Below are 22,854 nucleotides of genomic sequence, written 5' to 3' on the forward strand. Positions count from 1 at the left end.
CCGGATACGTGTATAGGATACACATATCCATCATGTCAAATTCGTGTCTATCAACCAGAATACGTGTTGAACGAGTAGTATCCAAGAGTATCGGGCAAGTATCATATCCGATCAAGTATCAGATACGGGATACGGGGACCAAAAAGAAGTATCCGTGCATCATAGCCGTTCCTTAAGTTTAGATTCCTGAGGGCCTTGTCATAGGTTGTGACAATCCGTATATATTTTTCTGAAGGGTTCCATCTGTTTGCTGAAGGATTTACTGTTCTTAACTGATCAAGCGGCACCACCACCTACGTGAGATTAACTAACTTGTTAGACGAATGAAAAACTTAAGAATTCGAATTTTATGTCCACTAGAATATCTACCTTGTAATGCATGAGAGTTGGATTTCCTGGGCACAAATAGTAAGAGAAATCGCTGCAGAAGACTATTCGTTTATCGGAGCTGTACAGCATCCCAATCACAGGTCTATGAGAAGTTGATAGATAGCAAGCATATGAATGTAAGAGCTTTTCTCCTGTCATTCTTTCAAATGTCTGCTGAAACACTTTTTCTTCTCCTCCGGCAGTAAGCACCTTTGTTCCGGTATTTAGCCTTGCCATCATTGCTTCTGTGAAACTCGGGCACGTTCTCACTGTCATGAGAAAATTCCATAATTTGTTTGACATAGGCTACTCGTATGATATACGAAATGAAGATCGATTAAGATCAATCAATTCAAAGTTTCTGTAGGCTCTACCAAGAAAGAAAACAAAACAAATTGGCATTTTTCTTCTATTTAACTTTATAGCAAGGGAGAAATTAACATAGGAATTCATTTAGAGAGAAACTCACGGTGGTTCCAGACATTGTCCGCCTTGGCCTTTTGCTCTTCTGGTGGCAACTTCAACCCTTTTACCGCATTGGCACAATGCCTCAACCATATTAGCCATCGGACCAGCAGCAGAAAGTAATAAAAATTAAAAATAAAAACCATCATCCGAACTTATCTGTGGTTGCAAATTTCCGCCTTCTTCTTCTTGGACGGAAATGCACTTGCAAAACAATTAACACCTTAGGTCAAGGCCAAGAGCCTTACGCGCCCACGATGAAGGGGGGGGCTTTGGCCGAAGAACCTCCAATGCCAAAGTTAGAATTTGAGAGAGAAAGTATTTAGAGAATTTTTGAAGAATGAACTTAGGTTTTTGGGAAAAATGGAAGCTATTTATAGGGGTGTGGCCGGCCCCTATTTGGAGAAAAGGGGTCCGGCCACTTATGGTGATTTTTGGATGTAATTGTAAGATATTATGTCAAAATAATATCTTGCAATCAATTAGAAAATTAATTAATTAGGAAATTAATCCTAATTTGAATGAATAATTGAGGGTTACCTTGTGGGGAGGATTTGATGAGGGCGGAAGAATAGATTTTGAATAAATACCTATTTTGATCACTTTTGACATTAATTGAATCGTGATTGTTCGCTGTTTGCGCGTGAAAGTTCCAGTGTAGCTCGAAGGTAATTTTGTTATTTTCATCCAAAAATACACATGTCACCTTCATAATTTTTTTGATTATTTTTTACACATTATCTGCGTGAGACTTAATGAAATGACGTAAAATAAATAAGGACCGTACACCACCACACCACTTCCAACTCAAGGTCCGGTGCCAATATGCTGACTTCCTAGAAGCGAAGGGTAGTACTTTCCACCATTGAAAAACTGGTGGGTGCATTCCAGCAAGTCGTATTCCACTTTTAGAGACTAATAAAACCTTAATATCGATCACATCCGTTGTAGCAAAAACAAATTGATAACTTTCAATATGGGCTTCGACTCCGATAGTGGAATACATTAGGTTTCTATAAGCGAGCTACATTTTGGTACAAAATTAAAACTTAAGAGCTAGTTTGATAACCAATTCGTTTTAAGTTTTTAATTTTATTTTTAATTATATAGATTGATGAAAAATATGTGATCTGAAGATCAATGAAGATAGGCTAAGGATAGATGGTGAAAGTAGAGTGCATCGATGTTCTAAAAAGTAGTTTAGATAGCTAGCTAGCACCATGATTAATTACTAAACGATTAGAAAATCAAGTATGGCATCTATGTGGGTCTAGGCAGAATAAGTGTTTGTTTTGTTTTATTAATTAACTTTGAGTCTTGACACACCCTTTCCTAAACAGAAAAAGGAAACCAAAAATGCGATGTGGTCTCTCTCTTTGCCATAGTTCTTTGATGTTTTCAATAAATTGTAGTACTTTATATAAGTTATTTATATTAATATTTTTCATTTTAAGTTTCCCCATTACAATTATAATTTTTACTTATATATATATATATGTGTGTGTATATGTACTTATTTGTATGTCATATAATAAATTTAATTAAGATAAAAAAAACCTTAGGCCACTAGTTAGAATCTTACCCACCGCTCGATAACGACCTAATGATATTTAAAACATTGGTGTGAACGGAATATGTCTAGAAATCAAACACAAAATTTCTTAATTATGCTCCCTCAGCTGATTTTCAGAATGCCCTTTTGATTATTCCTTCGAATGGTGTAAAGCCAAGGTTTGGATGTTATAATCCACAACCCTTAGGTTCCATCAACTTTCCGAAGGCCGGATGAGGCGCTGGACTTCCAGGTTAGGGGTCCATGTCCCCACGCTTATAGGCCACCTATCGTAACCTCGCTTAATAGGGCTCGATCCTCCTAAGCTGGTAACCGAACACGACGAAATGGGCTAAAAGAAACTCCTCTAATACTATCAATTTGAATTTTTTAGATTCTTCTAACATCATATATATTGATATGTAAATATGATTGTAAATGAATCTGTAAAAAAACAAATGAAATGACTTGAATGAATCATTGCGATGTAACGAAAAAATCCTTTTGATAAGTATGCATCACTTTCCGTTATGTTGGAATTTCTAGAAATGAGGAGTTGGTTAATTAAACTAGAACAGGTTAGGTGGTTTGCATCCAGTGTGTTATTAGTTAGTGCGTTAAAGAAAAAACAAAAACTAAAGGACCAGAAAACCAAACACGTCAAAAGAAATGGGTTTCTTTACCATTTGCACTCCTAAATTTAGACCCATACCCACTCCTTGAGTTGTTTATAAATATGATCTCCGTTCATCCATTCCATAAATCAAACAAATATTTGTAATCATTTCATCAATTTAAGAAACATACACCTTGAGAAATGGACTCATCAATTGGATATGCAACTTTCATTGCATCATTTCTCTTATGTCTCTCATCATCTCCAACACCATTTGCAAATGCAAGAGCGTCTTCATTAATTAGAAGTGTTTGCAAGCAAACCCAAGACCAATTCGGCTACAACTACAAGCAATGCATAAAATCTCTTTGGAAAGATATTCCAACTCGATCAGCATCTAATCTGAAAGATCTTGACACAGCCATTCTTAAATTAGCACTAACAAATGCACAACAAAGCAAAGCTTTCTTTGTCAATGCGCTCAACACCACCGACAACAATATTGTTAAGGGTTCCGGAGCAGTAAAACAATGTGCAGATTCATATGATTTTGCAGTAGACGGTTTCGCTTTCTCAATGGGAGGGATCAAAGATAATGACAAATCGGTCTCCCAAATACTCACACAAGTACAAGATGAAATTGTTCGTTGCGGAAAAGCATTGACCTCCACCGAAATTGAACTTCCCTATTTAGTATCTTCAACGAACTTTTTGACAATGTTATATAGGGATGTTGCATTCCTCATTACTTCCCAGTTATTCCATATCTAGAAAAGATACGTGAACAATGTATTAAATTTAGTACGCATTACTTGAATCCTAAATAATATACATATGATTACTCTATATTTAATTTGTAAAAGAAAAGAAAATGAAAAATTACTGTAAGAAAACAAAAAGTTGTTTTAATGTTGAATCCTTCTGTGTTGGTCGTTTGGTTGTCCATATTACACACATACCCAAATATACTATATGTAGAATTCTTAAGAACACAATTTGCTATGCATTTTAATCTTGACAACATCAGTCGAAACTTTCAAGCTATAATTCTTTTATTGATTATTCAAATTTGAATAGATGAAGAAAAAAACGCGTGGCAATGTTCATATATAACCATGATAGCATTTCCGATGACCTCACAACATGGAGTCACATTGATACTGATACAATTACACTTTTGAGTTTTGAGGTTTGGATTTTCTTTTCCTCCACTTTTCTACTGCTTTCAGTTTTCAATGAGTTTTGGGTACACAATCATACCAAAAAAAGCCAATTGTCAAGAAAGAGTTCTAAGGTTTGGTCACGTCGAGCACCCTTCCGTTGATAGGATACACGGGTCAAAGTGAAGACTTGAGTTCAAAGACGAAGTTGGCTCCCTCATTGAATTGTCGTGGTGTTGTGGAATCTTGACCTCCATTTCTATCCGTGCAAGAAAGAAACAGAATTTGTTGAGGCAGGTGGGAATTTCAACAATTCAAAGAAAAAACCATGTTCCACCACATTATTCCCGGTTCAATCGTTGGTCCAGAAATCTGAATCAGGATTGTTGAACCAATCTTAGACCGATTGGGATCGCCAAGTGACCCACAAGAGTGGGTTGGGCCACGGAAGTGGGACGTGCCATGTGCGGAGCGCGTGGGCGCGATGCGGATCCGAGAGCGCATTAGATTTGGGCTTAGGGAATGGGCAACGAAGCTCGTGCCTACGCTGCTTGGGTAGTGGTTTAGGCCTGCTCGTGCTGGGCTTGGCTTGGCTGCCCTGTAGCGTGGGCTGCAGATTAGGCCACCCGTTGGGCTACTTGCACAACTGCAGCCAACGCTTGGGCCTGGGCTTGGTCCTGGGTTTGGGCTACTGTAGTGGCAACACATAAGGCCATGGTCTGCTACCATGGAGCTAGCCCATTCCCTACTGCCACAGTGGTCCCCGTGGCTGCCGTAGTGGTGGTGCTCCTTGGTGGCAAAGTTGCTCCTTTTGCCGCCACGTTGAGCCTTGTGGATCGTCGTGGTGGGGTTGCATGGCAATCTCCATCACTTGATCCAGATCTTTGAACGGAGGAATTTTCGTTCATTGTGGTTTCCAAATTTCTTGTCATTGTACTTTTCTTTTACGTTTATTCAAAGAATTTTTTATATGAAAAAATTCTAGGAATAAGAACGTACGAAAAATCTACGAATGAACAAAAAATGAGCAACCTTGAATGCGAGAGTCTTCTTCGAGCGTGTGAATCAAACTCTCAATGAAAGCACCAATTTGTGGTTGCAAATTTCTGCCTTCTTCTTTTGGACGAAAATGAACCCGCAACACCTTAGTTCAAGGCCAAGAGCCTCACACGCCCACGATATTTTTTGGGGGGGGGGGGGCTTTAGCCGAAGAACCTCCGATGCCAAAGTTAGAATTTGAGAGAGAAAGTGTATGGAGAATTTTTGGAGAATAATGAACTTAGGTTTTTGGGAGAAATGGGAGCTATTTATAGGGGTGTGGCCGGCCCCTATTTGGAGAAAAGGGGTCCAGCCACTTATGGTGGTTTTTGGGTGTAATTGAAAGATATTATGTCAAAATAATATCTTGCAATCAATTAGAAAATTAATTAATTAGAAAATTAATCAATTAATTTAGGTAATTAATCCTAATTTGAATGAATATTTGAGGGTTACCTTGTGGGGATGATTTGATGAGGATGGATGAAATAGATTTTGGTTAAATACCTATTTTGATCACTTTTTACCTTAGTTGAGTCGTGATTGTCTGCTGCTTGCGTGTGAAAGTTCCGGTGTAGCTCGAGGGTAATTTTGTTATTTTCACCCCAAAGCACACGTGTCGTCTCCATAATTTTCTTGATTATTTTTTACTCCACATTATCTGTGTGAGACTTAATGAAATGACGTAAAATAAAAAATAAAAAATTATTCGCATATATCAAACTATAATTGAAAAGGTTTTTACATGTAAGAAGTCAAATAGCGCTAAAATTTAAATTTTGGTACTTTTATAAGCATGGAGAAAACTAGAGCACAAAAGTTTCCCACAAGAAATTTCTTTATCAGTTAAATTAAGGCTAACTAATGATCATTATTATAATCGAAGGATTGATTCTTAAGAGAACTGCGTAAAGAAACAAGGGAACAACGAAAACACTAACACATGGTAGAAGAATTCAATGTCACCAGAACAGGCGAATAATGGACATAAGGATTGTTTGCCTGGGCTGTGCCTGGAGTTTCAGAGGGACGACTATCCTTATGATAAGGGTCTGTCTCGGTATACAACAACAAAAAGAGAGAAAAGAAATGCCGATGAATGGTTAGGAAAAGGTTTTGAAGACCTTCAGATGCCGTCGCACTTAAAAGCAATAAATAATATGCTATGCCAACTTTTGTCTAGTAAAGCATATTGTTGGATATTGTTTCGTATATACTTTTCCGTTTTCGCTTATGATAGACACACTTAAATTTGTTACAGCAAATATAAATTTGTTGATATTCTTCAGAAGTCTATATATTATTTTTATCGAGAAGTAAATATGAATGTAGATGAATTTGTAAAAAGCAAATGAAATGGCCTAAATTAATCCTTCTGAAGTAATAAAATAAAATAAAATCCTTTTGTTAAGCATGCTTCACTTTTTGTCATGTTCTAGAAAGGAGAAGCTGCTTTCAGTTTAAAACAAATTAAACTAGAATAGGTTTGGTGGTTTGCATCCAAAGCGATGTGTTCGTCTCTCTTTGTGATAGTTCTTTGATGTTTTCAATAATTTGTGGTACTTTATAATTTATTTACATTTATTTTTTGCAATTTAAGTTTCTCCATTACAAGTATAGTTTATTTATTTATTTTAAGTATAAATATGCACTTATTTATATGTCATATAATAAATCTAATAAAGATATTTAAAAAAATAAAAAAAAAAAATAAAAAAAAAACTAGGCCAACAGTTAGGACCCTAACGGCTGCTCGATAATGGTCTAGTGATGTTTAAAGCATTGGTGTGAACGAAATATTTCTGGAAATCAAACAATGTCTTGATTATACTCCTTTGGCTGATTTCCGAATCACCCTTGTGATTATTCCTTCGAATGGCGCAAAGCCCAGGTTTGAATGTTATAACCCACAACCCTTAGGTTGGATAAACTTTTCGGAGGTCGAACAAGGCGCTGGACTTCTGGGTCAGGGATCCATGTCCCTATGCCCCTAGGCCACCTATAACAACCGTGCTTAATATTGCTTGAGCCTCCCAAATTGCTAACTAAACACGACGAAATGGGCTACAAGATACTCCTCTAACACTATCAATTTGAACATTTTAGATTTTTCTAACATCATATATATTGATAAGTAAATATGGATGTAGAAGAATTTGTCAAAAAACAAATGAAATGGCTAAATTAATCATTGCAATGGAATAAAAAAAAAACTTTTCATAAGCATGCATTACTTTTGGATATGTTGGAGTTTCTAGAAAGGATGAGTTGGTTAATTAAACTAGAATAGGTCGGTGGTTTGCATCCAATGCGTTATTAGCTAGCACGTAAGAGAAAAGAAAAAAAAAAAACTAAAGGACCAGAAAACTAAACACGTCAAAAGACATGGGTTTCCTTACCTTCTGCACTCCTAAATTTAGACCCATACCCCCTCCTTGAGTTGTTTATAATATGATCTCCATTCATCCATTGCTTAAACCAAACGAATAATTTATAATCACTTTAGCATCAATTTTAGAAACATACACCTTGAGCAATGGAGTCCTCAATCGGATATGCAACTTTCATTGCATCCTTGCTCTTATGTCTCTCATCGTTTCCAACACCATTTGCAAATGCACGAGCGTCTCCATTAATTAGAAGTGTTTGCCAGCAAACCCAAGACCAATTTGGCTACAACTACAAGCAATGCATAAAATCTCTTTGGAAAGATATTCCAACTCGATCAGCATCTAATCTCAAAGATCTCGACATATCCATTCTTAAATTAGCACTAACAAATGCACAACAAAGCAAAGCTTTCTTTGTCAATGCACTCAACAGCACCGGCAACAATATTGTTAAGGTCTCCGGAGCAGTAAAACAATGTGCAGATTCATATGATTTTGCAGTAGACGGTTTCGCTTTCTCAGTGGGAGGGATCAAAGATAATGACAAATCGGTCTCCCAAATACTCACACAAGTACAAGACGAAATTGTTCGTTGCGAAAAGGCATTGACCTCTACCGAAATTGAACTTCCTTATTTAGTATCTTCGACAAACTTTTTGACCATGTTATATAGGGATGTTACATTCCTCATTACTTCCCAGTTATTCCCTATCTAGAAAAGATAAGTGAACAATGTATTAAATTCAGTACGCATTACTTAAATACTAAATAATATACATATAATTAATGTATGTTTAATTTGTAAAAGAAAAGAAAAGAATGAAAAATTACTGTAAGAAAACAAAAAACTGTTTTAATATTGAATCTTTCTATGATGTTATTTTGGTTGTCCACATATACTACACGTATACCCAGATATACTACACGTTGAATTCTTAATTAAGAACACAATTTGCTATGCATCTTTAATCTTGACAACATCAGTGGAAACTTTCAAACTATAATTCTTTGTTGATTATTCAAATTTGAAATGATGATGAAAAGAATGCACGGCAATGTGCAAATATAACCATAATAGCATTTCAAATGACCGCACAACATGGAGTCACATTGATACTGATACAATTACACTTTTGAGTTTTGAGGTTTGGATTTTCTTTTTCTCCACTTTCTACTGCTTTCAGTTTTCAATGAGTTCTAGGTATTGTTTGGATCCAATTTTACACTATCGATCTGAGTAATTGAGTTCATTGAATGAGCAGGATTTTAGACCGTTGAACGACAAAGTGGTTGAAATGATTTTTAATTATTATTGAGAAATAATATTGTCATTTTAATCATGATATTATCTCTTAGTAATATATTAAATTATTTGAACCTAATATTACTTTAAATCCGGTTTGAATGATGATGGAATATGGGGATATGCACGGCATCAAATAATGAAGCATGCAGGATGGGATGATTATCATATAAGTACAAATGGTATATGCTTTTTTATGTTGGCCACGTGGAATGCATCAGTCGGAGGTTATATTGGATGGATTTGATAAATGTGCTATGGATAAAACATCAACGATGGGATTATGTTCCTTTTTATTATGTATGCATGGGATAAAGGCTATTGATGCAATTTTAGTTCTTTGATGTTTTCAATAAATTGTAGTACTTTATATAATTTATTTATATTAATATTTTTCACTTTAAGTTTCCCCATTACAATTATAATTTTTACTTTTTTTTTAAATATATATATATGCACTTATTTGTATGTCATATAATAAATTTAATTAAGATAAAAAAACCTTAGGCCACTAGTTAGAACCTTACCCACCGCTCGATAACGACCTAATGATATGTAAAACATTGGTGTGAACGGAATATGTTTGGAAATCAAACACAAAATTTCTTGATTATGCTCCCTCAGCTGATTTTCCGAATGCCCTTTTGATTATTCCTTCAAATGATGTAAAGCCCCGGTTTGGATGTTATAATCCACAACCCTTAGCTTCCATAAACTTTTCGGAGGCCGGATGAGGCGCTGGACTTCCAGGTTAGGGGTCCACGTCCCCACGCTTATAGGCTGCCTATCGTAACCTCCCTTAATAGGGCTCGATCCTCCTAAGCTGGTAACCGAACAAGACGAAATGGGCTAAAAGAAACTCCTCTAATACTATCAATTTGAAATTTTTAGATTCTTCTAACATCATATATATTGATAAGTAAATAAGGATGTAAATGAATTTGTAAAAAAAAAAACAAATGAAATGACTTAAATTAATCCTTGCGATGTAATGAAAAAATCCTTTTGATAAGCATGCATCACTTGTGGTTATGTTGGAGTTTCTAGAAATGAGGAGTTGGTTTATTAAACTAGACTAGGTTAGGTGGTTTGCATCCAGTGTGTTATCAGTTAGTACATTAAAGAAAAAACAAAAACTAAAGAACCAGAAAACTAAACACGTCAAAAGAAATGGGTTTCTTTACCTTCTGCACTCCTAAATTTAGACCCATACCCGCTCCTTGAATTGTTTATAAATATGATCTCCGTTCATCCATTCCATAAATCAAACAAATATTTGTAATCACTTCATCAATTTAAGAAACATACACCTTGAGAAATGGATTCCTCAATCGGATATGTAACCTTCATTGCATCATTGCTCTTATGTCTCTCATCGTCTCCAACACCATTTGCAAATGCAAGAGCATCTTCATTAGTTAGAAGTGTTTGCAAGCAAACCCAAGACCAATTCGGCTACAACTACAAGAAATGCGTAAAATCTCTTTGGAAAGATATTCCAACTCGATCAGCATCTAATTTGAAAGATCTTGACACAGCCATTCTTAAATTAGCACTAACAAATGCACAACAAAGCAAAGCTTTCTTTGTCAATACGCTCAACACCACCAACAACGATATTGTTAAGGGCTCCGGAGCAGTAAAACAATGTGCAGATTCATATGATTTTGCAGTAGACGGTTTTGCTTTCTCAATCGGAGGGATCAAAGATAATGACAAATCGGTCTCCCAAATACTCACACAAGTACAAGATGAAATCGTTCGTTGCGGAAAAGCATTGACCTCTACCGAAATTGAACTTCCCTATTTAGTATCTTCGACGAACTTTTTGACCATGTTATATAGGGATGTTGCATTCCTCATTACTTCCCAGTTATTCCATATATAGAAAAGATACGTGAACAATGTATTAAATTTAGTTCGCATTACTTGAATACTAAATAATATACATATGATTACTCTATATGTAATTTGTAAAAGAAAAGAAAATGAAAAATTACTGTAAGAAAACAAAAAGTTGTTTTAATATTGAATCCTTCTGTGTTGCTCCTTTAGTTGTCCATATTACACACATACCCAAATATACTATACGTTGAATTCTTAAGAACACAATTTGATATGCATTTTAATCTTGACAGCATCAGTGGAAACTTTCAAGCTATAATTCTTTTATTGATTATTCAAATTTGAATAGATGAAGAAAAAAACGCATGGCAATGTGCATATATAACCATGATAGCATTTCCGATGACCGCACAACATGGAGTCACATTGATACTGATACAATTACACTTTTGAGTTTTGAGGTTTGGATTTTCTTTTTCCCCACTTTTCTACTGCTTTCAGTTTTCAATGAGTTTTGGGTACACAATCATACCAAAAGAAGCCGATTGTCAAGAAAGAGTTCTAAAGTTTGGTCACGTCGAGCATCCTTCCGTTGATAGGATACACGGGTCAAAGTGAAGACTTGAGTTCAGAGACGAAGTTGGCTCCCTCATTGAATTGTCGTGGTGCTGTGGAATCTCGACCTCCATCTCTATCTGTGCAAGAAAGAAACAGAATTTGTTGAGGCAGGTGGGAATTTCAACAATTCAAAGAAAAAACCATGTTCCACCACATTATTTCCGGTTCAATCGTCGGTCCAGAAATCTGAAACGGGATTGTTGAACTGATCTTGGATTGGTCGGGATCGCCAAGTGAGCCACAAGAGTGGGTTGGGCCATGGAAGTGGGACGTTCCATGTGCGGGGCGCTTGGTCGCGGTGCGGAGCTAAGAACGCATTAGATTTGGGCTTAGGGAATGGTTAGCGCAACTCGGATCTACGTTGCTTGGGTAGCGATTTGGGCCAACTCGCGCTGGGCTTGGCTCGGTTGCCCTGTAGCGTGGGCTGCAGATTAGGCCGTCTGTTGGGCTACTTGAGCTGCTGCTACCAGCACTTGGGCTTCGGCTTGGTCCTGAGTTTAGGCTGCTGTAGTGGCAACGCATAAGGCCAAGGTCTGCTACCATGGAGCTGGCCCATTCCCTACTGACATGGTGTTCCCCATGGCTGCCATAGTGGTCCCCATGGCTGCCATAGTGGTGGTGCTCCTTGGTGGCAAAGTTGCTCCTTTTGCCGCCACGTTGAGCCTTGTGGATCGTCGTGGTGGGGCTGCATGGCAATCTCCATCACTTGATCCGGATCTTTGAACGTAGGAATTTTTGTTCGTTGTGGTTTCCAAATTTCTTGTCATTCTACTTTTCTTTTACGTTTATTCAAAGAATTTTTTATATGAAAAAATTCTAGGAATAAGAACGTACGAAAAATCTACGAATGAACAAAAAATGAGAAACCTTGAATGGGAGAGTCTTCTTCGAGCGTGTGAATCAAACTCTCAATGAAAGCACCAATTGGTGGCTGCAAATTTCCGCCTTCTTCTTTTGGACGAAAATGAACCTACAACACCTTAGGTCAAGGCCAAGAGCCTCACACGCCCACGATGAATTTGGAGGGGGGACTTTGGCCGAAGAACCTCCGATGCCAAAGTTAGAATTTGAGAGTGAAAGTGTATAGAGAATATTTGGAGAATAATGAACTTAGGTTTTTGGGAGAAATGAGAGCTATTTATAGGGGTGTGGCCGGCCCCTATTTGGAGAAAAGGGGTCCGGCCACTTATGATGGTTTTTGGGTGTAATTGAAAGATATTATGTCAAAATAATATCTTGCAATGAAGTAGAAAATTAATTAATTAATTAGGAAATTAATCAATTAATTTAGGTAATTAATCCTAATTTGAATGAATAATTGAGGGTTACCTTGTGGGGAGGATTTGATGAGGATGGATGAAATAGATTTTGAATAAATACCTATTTTGATCACTTTTTACCTTAATTGAGTCGTGATTGTCCACTGCTTGCGCGTGAAAGTTCCGATGTGGCTCAAGTGTAATTTTGTTATTTTTACCTCGCCTCCATAATTTTCTTGATTATTTTTTACTCCACATTATCTGTGTGAGACTTAATGAAATGACGTAAAATAAAAAATAAAAAATTATTCGCATATATCAAACTATAATTGAAAACATGTAAGAAGCCAAGTAGCGCTAAATTTTAAATTTTGGTACTTTTGTAAGCATGGATAAAACTAGAGCACAAAAGTTTCCCACAAGAAATTTCTTTATCAGTTAAATTAAGGCTAACTAATGATCATTATTATAATCGAAGGATTGATTCTTAAGAGAACTGCTTAAAGAAACAAGGGAACAACGAAAACACTAACGCTTGGTAGAAGAATTCGATGTCACCAGAACAGGCGAATAATGGACATAAGGATTGTTTGCCTGGGCTATGCCTGGAGTTTCAGAGGGACGACTATCCTTATGATAAGGGTCTGTCTCGGTATACAACAACAAAAAGAGAGAAAAGAATTGCCGATGAATGGTTAGGAAAAGGTTATGAAGACATTCAGATGCCGTCGCACTTAAAAGCAACAAATAATATGCCAACTTTTGTCTAGTGAAGCATATTGTTGAATATTGTTTCATATATACTTTTCCGTTTTCGCTTATGATAGACACACTTAAATTTGTTATAAATTTGTTGAGATTCTTCAGAAGTCTATATATTATTTTTATCGAGAAGTAAACACAGGAATGTAGATGAATTTGTAAAAAGCAAATGAAATGGCCTAAATTAATCCTTCCGAAGTAATAAAATAAAATAAAATCCTCTTGTTAAGCATGCTTCACTTTTTGTCATGTTTTAGAAAGGAGAAGCTGGTTTCAGTTCAAAACAAATTAAACCAGAATAGGCTTGGTGGTTTGCATCCAAAGCGATGTGTTCGTCTCTCTTTGCGATAGTTCTTTGATGTTTTCAATAATTTGTAGTACTTTATAATTTATTTACATTTATTTTTTGCATTTTAAGTTTCTCCATTACAAGTATAGTTTATTTATTTATTTTAAGTATAAATATGCACCTATTTATATGTCATATAATAAATCTAATAAAGATATTTAAAAAAAAGCCTAGGCCAACAGTTAGGACCCTAATGGCCGCTCGATAATGGTCTAGCGATGTTTAAAACATTGGTGTGAACGAAATATTTCTGGAAATCAAACACAAAATGTCTTGATTACACTCCCTCTGCTGATTTCCGAATCACCCTTGTGATTATTCCTTCGAACAACGCAAAGCCCAGGTTTGAATGTTATAACCCACAACCCTTAGGTTGGATAAACTTTTCGGAGGTCGAACAAGGCGCTGGACTTCCGGGTTAGGGATCCATGTCCCCATGCCCCTAGGACGCCTATCGCAACCGTGCTTAATAGCGCTCGAGCCTCCCAAATTGCTAACTGAACACGACGAAATGGGCTAAAAGATACTCCACTAACACTATCAATTTAAATTTTTTAGATTCTTCTAACATCATATATATTGATAAGTAAATATGGATGTAAATGAATTTGTCAAAAAACAAATGAAATGGCCAAATTAATCATTGCAATGGAATTAAAAAAAAATTACTTTTGATAAGCATGCATCACTTTTGGATATGTTGGAGTTTCTAGAAAGGATGAGTTGGTTAATTAAACTAGAATAGGTTTTGTGGTTTGCATCCAATGTGTTATTAGTTAGTACGTAAGAGAGAAAACAAAAACTAAGGGGCCAGAAAACTAAACACGTCAAAAGACATGGGTTTCTTTACCATATGCGCTCCTAAATTTAGACCCATACCCCCTCCTTGAGTTGTTTATAATATGATCTCAATTCATCCATTGCTTAAACCAAACAAATAATTTATAATCACTTTAGCATCAATTTAAGAAACATACACCTTGAGCAATGGAGTCCTCAATCGGATATGCAACTTTCATTGCATCCTTGCTCATATGTCTCTCATCCTTTCCAACACCATTTGCAAATGCACGAGCGTCTCCATTAATTAGAAGTGTTTGCAAGCAAACCCAAGACCAATTTGGCTACAACTACAAGCAATGCATAAAATCTCTTTGGAAGGATATTCCAACTCGATCAGCATCTAATCTCAAAGATCTGGATACAGCCATTCTTAAATTAGCACTAACAAATGCACAACAAAGCAAAGCTTTCTTTGTCAATGCACTCAACACCACCGGCAACAATATTGTTAAGGGCTCCGGAGCAGTAAAACAATGTGCAGATTCATATGATTTTGCAGTAGACGGTTTCGCTTTCTCAGTGGGAGGGATCAAAGATAATGACAAATCGGTCTCCCAAATACTCACACAAGTACAAGACGAAATTGTTCGTTGCGAAAAGGCATTGACCTCTACCGAAATTGAACTTCCTTATTTAGTATCTTCGACAAACTTTTTGACCATGTTGTATAGGGATGTTACATTCCTCATTACTTCCCCGTTATTCCGTATCTAGAAAAGATAAGTGAACAATGTTTTAAATTCAGTACGCATTACTTAAATACTAAATAATATACATATAATTAATGTATGTTTAATTTGTAAAAGAAAAGAAAAGAATGAAAAATTACTGTAAGAAAACAAAACACTGTTTTAATATTGAATCTTTCTATGTTGTTATTTTGGTTGTCCATATATACTACACGTATACCCAGATATACTAAACGTTGAATTCTTAAGAACACAATTTGCTATGCATCTTTAATCTTGACAGCATCAGTGGAAACTTTCAAACTATAATTCTTTGTTGATTATTTAAATTTGAAAAGATGACGAAAAGAACGTATGGCAATGTACATATATAACCATAATAGCATTTCAAATGACCGCACAACATGGAGTCACATTGATACTGATACAATTACACTTTTGAGTTTTGAGGTTTGGATTTTCTTTTCCTCCACTTTTCTACTGCTTTCAGTTTTCAATGAGTTTTGGGTATACAATCACACAAATTAAAAGCCAATTGGCAACAAAGAGATCTAAAGATTGGTCCGTTGAGCACCCTTCCTTTGATATGATACACGGGTCAAAAGGAAGACTTGATTTCAGAGACGAAGTTGGTTCGCTCATTAAATTACCGTGGTGCTGTGGGAATCTCGACCTCCATCTCCGTCCGTGCAAGAAAGAGACATAATTTGTTTAGGCATGTGGGAATTTCAACAGCTCAAAGAAAAGGACCGTGCACCACCACAACACTTCCAACTCAAGGTCCGGTGCCAATATGCTGACTTCCTAGAAGCGAAGGGTAGTATTTTCCACCATTGAAAAACTGGTGGGTGCATTCCAGCAAGTCGTATTCCACTTTTAGAGACTAGTAAAACCTTAATATCGATCACATCCGTTGTAGCAAAAACAAATTGATAACTTTCAATATGGACTTCGACTCCGATAGTGGAATACATTAGGTTTCTATAAGCCCTCACTACATTTTGGTACAAAATTAAAACTTAAGAGCTAGTTTGATAACCAATTCGTTTTAAGTTTTTAATTTTATTTTTAATTATATAGATTGATTAAAAATATGTGATCTGAAGATCAATGAAGATAGACTAAGGATAGATGGTGAAGGCAGTGTGAATCGATGTTCTAAAAAGCAGTCTAGACAGCTAGTCAGCACCACGATTGATTACTAAATGGTTAGAAAATCAAGTATGGCATCTACGTGGGTCTAGGCAGAATAAGTGTTTGTTTTGTTTTTTTAATTAACTTTGAGTCTTAACTCACCCTTTCCCAAACTGAAAAAGGAAACCAAGAATGCGATGTGATCGTCTCTCTTTGCGATAGTTCTTTGATGTTTTCAATAAATTGTAGTACTTTATATAATTTATTTGTATTTATATTTTTCATTTTATGTTTACCCATTACAATTATAATTTTTACTTATTTATTTTTTTAAATATATATATGCACTTATTTGTATGTCATATAATAAATTTAATTAAGATAAAAAAAAACCTTAGGCCACTAGTTAGAACCCTACCCACCGCTCGATAACAACCTAGCGATATTTAAAACATTGGTGTGAATGAAATATATCTGGAAATCAAACACAAAATTTCTTGATTATACTCCCTCAGCTGATTTTCAGAATGCCCTTTTGATTATTCCTTCGAATGGTGTAAAGCCTAGGTTTGGATGTTATAATACACAACCCTTAGGTTCCATAAACTTTCCGTAGGCCGGATGAGGCGCTGGACTTCCAGGTTAGGGGTCCACGTCCCCACGCTTATAGGCCGCCTATCGTAACCTCATTTAATAGGGCTCGATCCTCCTAAGCTGATAACTGAACATGACGAAATGGGCTAAAAGAAACTCCTCTAATACTATCAATTTGAATTTTTTAGATTCTTCTAACATCATATATATTGATAAGTAAATAAGGATGTAAATGAATTTGTAAAAAAAACAAATGAAATGACTTAAATTAATCCTTGCGATGTAATGAAAAAATCCTTTTGATAAGCATGCATCACTTGTGGTTATGTTGGAGTTTCTAGAAATGAGGAGTTGGTTTATTAAACTAGAATAGGTTAGGTGGTTTGCATCCAGTGTGTTATCAGTTAGTACATTAAAGAAAAAACAAAAACTAAAGAACCAGAAAACTAAACACGTCAAAAGAAATGGGTTTCTTTACCTTCTGCACTCCTAAATTTAGACCCATACCCGCTCCTTGAATTGTTTATAAATATGATCTCCGTTCATCCATTCCATAAATCAAACAAATATTTGTAATCACTTCATCAATTTAAGAAACATACACCTTGAGAAATGGATTCCTCAATCGGATATGTAACTTTCATTGCATCATTGCTCTTATGTCTCTCATCGTCTCCAACACCATTTGCAAATGCAAGAGCATCTTCATTAGTTAGAAGTGTTTGCAAGCAAACCCAAGACCAATTCGGCTACAACTACAAGCAATGCGTAAAATCTCTTTGGAAAGATATTCCAACTCGATCAGCATCTAATCTCAAAGATCTTGACACAACCATTCTTAAATTAGCACTAACAAATGCACAACAAAGCAAAGCTTTCTTTGTCAATACGCTCAACACCACCGACAACAATATTGTTAAGGGCTCCGGAGCAGTAAAACAATGTGCAGATTCATATGATTTTGCAGTAGACGGTTTTGCTTTCTCAATCGGAGGGATCAAAGATAATGACAAATCGGTCTCCCAAATACTCACACAAGTACAAGATGAAATCGTTCGTTGCGGAAAAGCATTGACCTCTACCGAAATTGAACTTCCCTATTTAGTATCTTCGACGAACTTTTTGACCATGTTATATAGGGATGTTGCATTCCTCATTACTTCCCAGTTATTCCATATCTAGAAAAGATACGTTAACAATGTATTAAATTTAGTTCGCATTACTTGAATACTAAATAATATACATATGATTACTCTATATTTAATTTGTAAAAGAAAAGAAAATGAAAAATTACTGTAAGAAAACAAAAAGTTGTTTTAATATTGAATCCTTCTGTGTTGCTCCTTTAGTTGTCCATATTATACACATACCCCAAATATACTATACGTTGAATTCTTAAGAACACAATTTGCTATGCATTTTAATCTTGACAGCATCAGTGGAAACTTTCAAGCTATAATTCTTTTATTGATTATTCAAATTTGAATAGATGAATAAAAAAACGCATGGCAATGTGCAAATATAACCATAATAGCATTTCAAATGACCGCAGAACATGGAGTCACATTGATACTGATACAATTACAATTTTGAGTTTTGAGGTTTGGATTTTCTTTTTCTCCACTTTCTACTGCTTTCAGTTTTCAATGAGTTCTGGGTATTGTTTGGACCTAATTTTACACTATCGGTCCGAGTAATTGAGGTCATTGAATGAGCAGGATTTTAGACCGTTGAACGACAAAGTGGTTGAAATGATTTTTAATTATTACTGAGAAATAATATTTTAATTTTAATCATTATATTATCTCTTAATAATATATTAAATTATTTGAACCTAATATTACTTTAAATCCGGTTTGGATGATGATGGAATATGGGGATATGCACGGCATCAAATAATGAAGCATGCAGGATGGGATGATTATCATATAAGTACAAATGGTATATGCTTTTTTATGTTGGCCACGTGGAATGCATCAGTCGGAGGTTATATTGGATGGATTTGATAAATGTGCTATGGATAAAACATCAACGAGGGGATTATGTTCCTTTTTATTATGTATGCATGGGATAAAGGCTATTGATGGAGTTTTGATGATGAGGTAAGAAACATAGGTGAGTTAGGCTTCTGATGTGATGTGATAAGCCAACATATGCTTTTATCATGTTTGAAAAGTCATCCATTTCGAAGAAAGGCTTTAGCCTATTCTACGGATCAGTTTTTCATTCTACGAGTTTGAGTTTCTGTTGGTTTCTACGACGTTATCAGGTCGTGCCAAGCAAAAAGTATGGATGCTATAAATACAGAGTCGTAGGCAACATTAAAACCCCCTCCAATTCAACACATAAACTGTCATGCCCAAACTCTTGCTTTATGCGAAACCTCTAAACAACCTTGAGATTTTTTTTATTTTCTTTTTCCGCCAACATATTTTGAATTTGGATAAACAACACTGTGAAGGCAACCGGCGAACATCTTCAGTTTGGATAAACAGCACTGTAGCCATAGAACCAGCCGACCGCGGAGCATCTTCAGTTTGGATAAACAGCACTGCTTCTCAGCCAACTGGTTACCTATCCAAGTCTCGGTTGACAGGGATTTTTGAGTCCTTATTGGCAGAGGTCATCTCATCAGCCTTGTCTCGACCTTGTCTTCAGGCTCTAGAACCCGAAGGTCGAGACGTATTTCTTCCTCGGTCGCAGTCGCAATATCAAGAAGTCAGCAGCGCACCCAACACAACATCAATTAATTTTACTCCCCGGCCAACGAGTTGGCACACTCCACACACAACTGAAGAACGTAGTTAGCTTATTGATTACTCGGCATGCATGCCACGTAGACTTGATAGTTTTTAGGTTCAACAGGTATACAATCACAATAAGAAAAAGCCAATTGGCAAGAAAGAGATCTAAAGATTGGTCCCTGGAGTACCCTTTCGTTGATATGATACACGGGTCAAAAGGAAGACTTGATTTCAGAGACGAAGTTGATTCGCTCATTGAATTGTCGTGTTGCTGTGGGAATCTCGACCTCTATCTCCATCCATGCAAGAATGAGACATAATTTGTTGAGGCAGATGGGAATTTCAACAACTCAAAGAAAAGAACCACGCACCACCACACCACTTCCAACTCAAGGTCCGGTGCCAATATGCTGACTTCCTAGAAGCGAAGGGTAGTACTTTCTGCCATTGAAAAACTGGTGGGTGCATTCCAGCAAGTCGTATTCCACTTTTAGAGACAAGTAAAACCTTAAAATCGATCACATCCATTGTAGCAAAAAAAATTGATAACTTTCAATATGGGCTTCGACTCCGATAGTGGAATACATTAGGTTTCTATAAGCCCTCACGACATTTTGGTACAAAATTAAAACTTAAGAACTAGTTTGATAACCAATTCGTTTTAAGTTTTAAATTTTATTTTTAATTATATAGATTGATGAAAAATATGTGATTTGAAGATCAATGAAGATAAGTGAAGGATAGATGGTGAAAGTAGCGTGAATCGATGTTCTAAAAAGCAGTTTAGACAGCTAGCTAGCACCATGATTAATTACTAAACGGTTAGAAAATCAAGTATGACATCTAAGTGGGTCTAGGCAGAATAAGTGTTTGTTTTGTTTTTTTAATTAACTTTGAGTCTTGACACACCTTTTCCTAAACAGAAAAAGGAAACCAAAAATGCGATGTGGTCTCTCTCTTTGCCATAGTTCTTTGATGTTTTCAATAAATTGTAGTACTTTATATAATTTATTTATATTAATATTTTTCACTTTAAGTTTCCCCATTACAATTATAATTTTTACTTATTTTTTTTAAAATATATAAATGCACTTATTTGTATGTCATATAATAAATTTAATTAAGATAAAAAAAAACCTTAGGCCACTAGTTAGAACCTTACCCACCGCTCAATAACAACCTAATGATATTTAAAACAATGGTGTGAACGGAATATGTTTGGAAATCAAACACAAAATTTCTTGATTATGCTCCCTCAGCTGATTTTCAAAATGCCCTTTTGATTATTCCTTCGAATGGTGTAAAGCCCCCGTTTGGATGTTATAATCCACAACCCTTAGGTTCCATAAACTTTCCGGAGGCCGGATGAGGCGCTGGACTTCCAGGTTAGGGGTCCATGTCCCCACGCTTATAGGCCGCCTATCGTAACCTCGCTTAATAGGGCTCGATCCTCCTAAGCTGGTAACCGAACACGACGAAATGGGCTAAAAGAAACTCCTCTAATACTATCAATTTGAATTTTTAAGATTCTTCTAACATCATATATATTGATACGTAAATATGGATGTAAATGAATCTATAAAAAAAGAAATAAAATGACTTGAATTAATCACTGCGATGTAACGAAAAAATCCTTTTGATAAGTATGCATCACTTTCCGTTATGTTGGAGTTTCTAGAACTGAGGAGTCGGTTAATTAAACTAGAATAGGTTAGGTGGTTTGCATCCAGTGTGTTATTAGTTAGTGCGTTAAAGAAAAAACAAAAACTGAAGGACCAGAAAACTAAACACGTCAAAAGAAATGGGTTTCTTTACCTTTTGCAGTCCTAAATTTAGACCCATACCCACTCGTTGAGTTGTTTATAAATATGATCTCCGTTCATCCATTCCATAAATCAAACAAATATTTGTAATCACTTCATCAATTTAAGAAACATACACCTTGAGAACTGGACTGATCAATCGGATATGCAACTTTCATTGCATCATTTCTCTTATGTCTCTCATCGTCTCCAACGCCATTTGCAAATGCAAGAACATCTTCATTAATTAGAAGTGTTTGCAAGCAAACCCAAGACCAATTCGGCTACAACTACAAGCAATGCGTAAAATCTCTTTGGAAAGATATTCCAACTCGATCAGCATCTAATCTGAAAGATCTTGACACAGCCATTCTTAAATTAGCACTAACAAATGCACAATAAAGCAAAGCTTTCTTTGTCAATACGCTCAACACCACCGACAACAATATTGTTAAGGGCTCCGTAGCAGTAAAACAATGTGCAGATTCATATGATTTTGCAGTAGACGGTTTTGCTTTCTCAATCGGAGGGATCAAAGATAATGACAAATCGGTCTCCCAAATAATCACACAAGTACATGATGAAATTGTTCGTTGCGGAAAAGCATTGACCTCTACCGAAATTGAACTTCCCTATTTAGTATCTTCGACGAACTTTTTGACCATGTTATATAAGGATGTTGTATTCCTCATTACTTCCCAGTTATTCCATATCTAGAAAAGATACGTGAACAATGTATTCAATTTAGTTCGCATTACTTGAATACTAAATAATATACATATGATTACTCTATATTTAATTTGTAAAAGAAAAGAAAATGAAAAATTACTCTAAGAAAACAAAAAGTAGTTTTAATATTGAATCCTTCTGTGTTGCTCCTTTAGTTGTCCATATTACACACATACCCAAATATACTATACGTTGACTTCTTAAGAACACAATTTGCTATGAATTTTAATCTTGACAGCATCAGTGGAAACTTTCAAGCTATAATTCTTTTATTGATTATTCAAATTTGAATAGATGAAGAAAAAAACGCATGGCAATGTGCATATATAACCATGATAGCATTTCCGATGACCGCACAACATGGAGTCACTTTGATACTGATACAATTACACTTTTGAGTTTTGAGGTTTGGATTTTCTTTTTCCCCACTTTTCTACTGCTTTCAGTTTTCAATGAGTTTTGGGTACACAATCATACAAAAAAAAGCCGATTGTCAAGAAAGAGTTCTAAAGTTTGGTCACGTCAAGCACCCTTCCGTTGATAGGATACACGGGTCAAAGTGAAGACTTGAGTTCAGAGACAAAGTTGGCTCC

The 22,854-nt window shown here is 35.9% G+C and overlaps 5 protein-coding genes and 2 pseudogenes across 5 annotated transcripts; 6 read left to right on the forward strand and 1 right to left on the reverse strand.

Annotated features, from left to right (window-relative positions):
* Positions 1 to 101: 101 nt before the first annotated feature.
* On the reverse strand, positions 102 to 14,164 carry LOC137714242 (GEM-like protein 2; annotated as a pseudogene).
* On the forward strand, positions 3,204 to 3,773 carry LOC137714818 (uncharacterized). The gene has a single exon (XM_068453949.1). It carries the CDS (start codon positions 3,204 to 3,206, stop codon positions 3,771 to 3,773), a length of 570 nt encoding a protein of 189 aa, XP_068310050.1.
* On the forward strand, positions 7,737 to 8,306 carry LOC137714823 (uncharacterized). The gene has a single exon (XM_068453954.1). The coding sequence runs from the start codon at positions 7,737 to 7,739 to the stop codon at positions 8,304 to 8,306; it is 570 nt and encodes a 189-aa protein (XP_068310055.1).
* On the forward strand, positions 10,212 to 10,781 carry LOC137714821 (uncharacterized). Its single transcript, XM_068453951.1, has one exon. It carries the CDS (start codon positions 10,212 to 10,214, stop codon positions 10,779 to 10,781), a length of 570 nt encoding a protein of 189 aa, XP_068310052.1.
* Positions 14,165 to 14,713: 549 nt separating the features above from the next.
* On the forward strand, positions 14,714 to 15,283 carry LOC137714822 (uncharacterized). The gene has a single exon (XM_068453952.1). It carries the CDS (start codon positions 14,714 to 14,716, stop codon positions 15,281 to 15,283), a length of 570 nt encoding a protein of 189 aa, XP_068310053.1.
* A 2,315-nt stretch (positions 15,284 to 17,598) lies between these two features.
* LOC137714817 (uncharacterized) lies at positions 17,599 to 18,168 on the forward strand. Its single transcript, XM_068453948.1, has one exon. It carries the CDS (start codon positions 17,599 to 17,601, stop codon positions 18,166 to 18,168), a length of 570 nt encoding a protein of 189 aa, XP_068310049.1.
* Positions 18,169 to 21,531: 3,363 nt separating this feature from the next.
* On the forward strand, positions 21,532 to 22,249 carry LOC137714243 (uncharacterized; annotated as a pseudogene).
* The last annotated feature ends 605 nt before the right edge of the window (positions 22,250 to 22,854 follow it).

Source organism: Pyrus communis, chromosome 14 (genome assembly GCF_963583255.1).
Source record: "Pyrus communis chromosome 14, drPyrComm1.1, whole genome shotgun sequence".
Lineage (NCBI taxonomy): Eukaryota > Viridiplantae > Streptophyta > Magnoliopsida > Rosales > Rosaceae > Pyrus > Pyrus communis.

Excerpts from the sequence above, each read along its gene's own strand:
- LOC137714818 (XM_068453949.1), top strand. The coding sequence starts at position 3,204 with ATGGACTCATCAATTGGATATGCAACTTTCATTGCATCATTTCTCTTA.
- LOC137714817 (XM_068453948.1), top strand. The coding sequence starts at position 17,599 with ATGGATTCCTCAATCGGATATGTAACTTTCATTGCATCATTGCTCTTA.
- LOC137714821 (XM_068453951.1), top strand. The coding sequence starts at position 10,212 with ATGGATTCCTCAATCGGATATGTAACCTTCATTGCATCATTGCTCTTA.
- LOC137714823 (XM_068453954.1), top strand. The coding sequence starts at position 7,737 with ATGGAGTCCTCAATCGGATATGCAACTTTCATTGCATCCTTGCTCTTA.
- LOC137714822 (XM_068453952.1), top strand. The coding sequence starts at position 14,714 with ATGGAGTCCTCAATCGGATATGCAACTTTCATTGCATCCTTGCTCATA.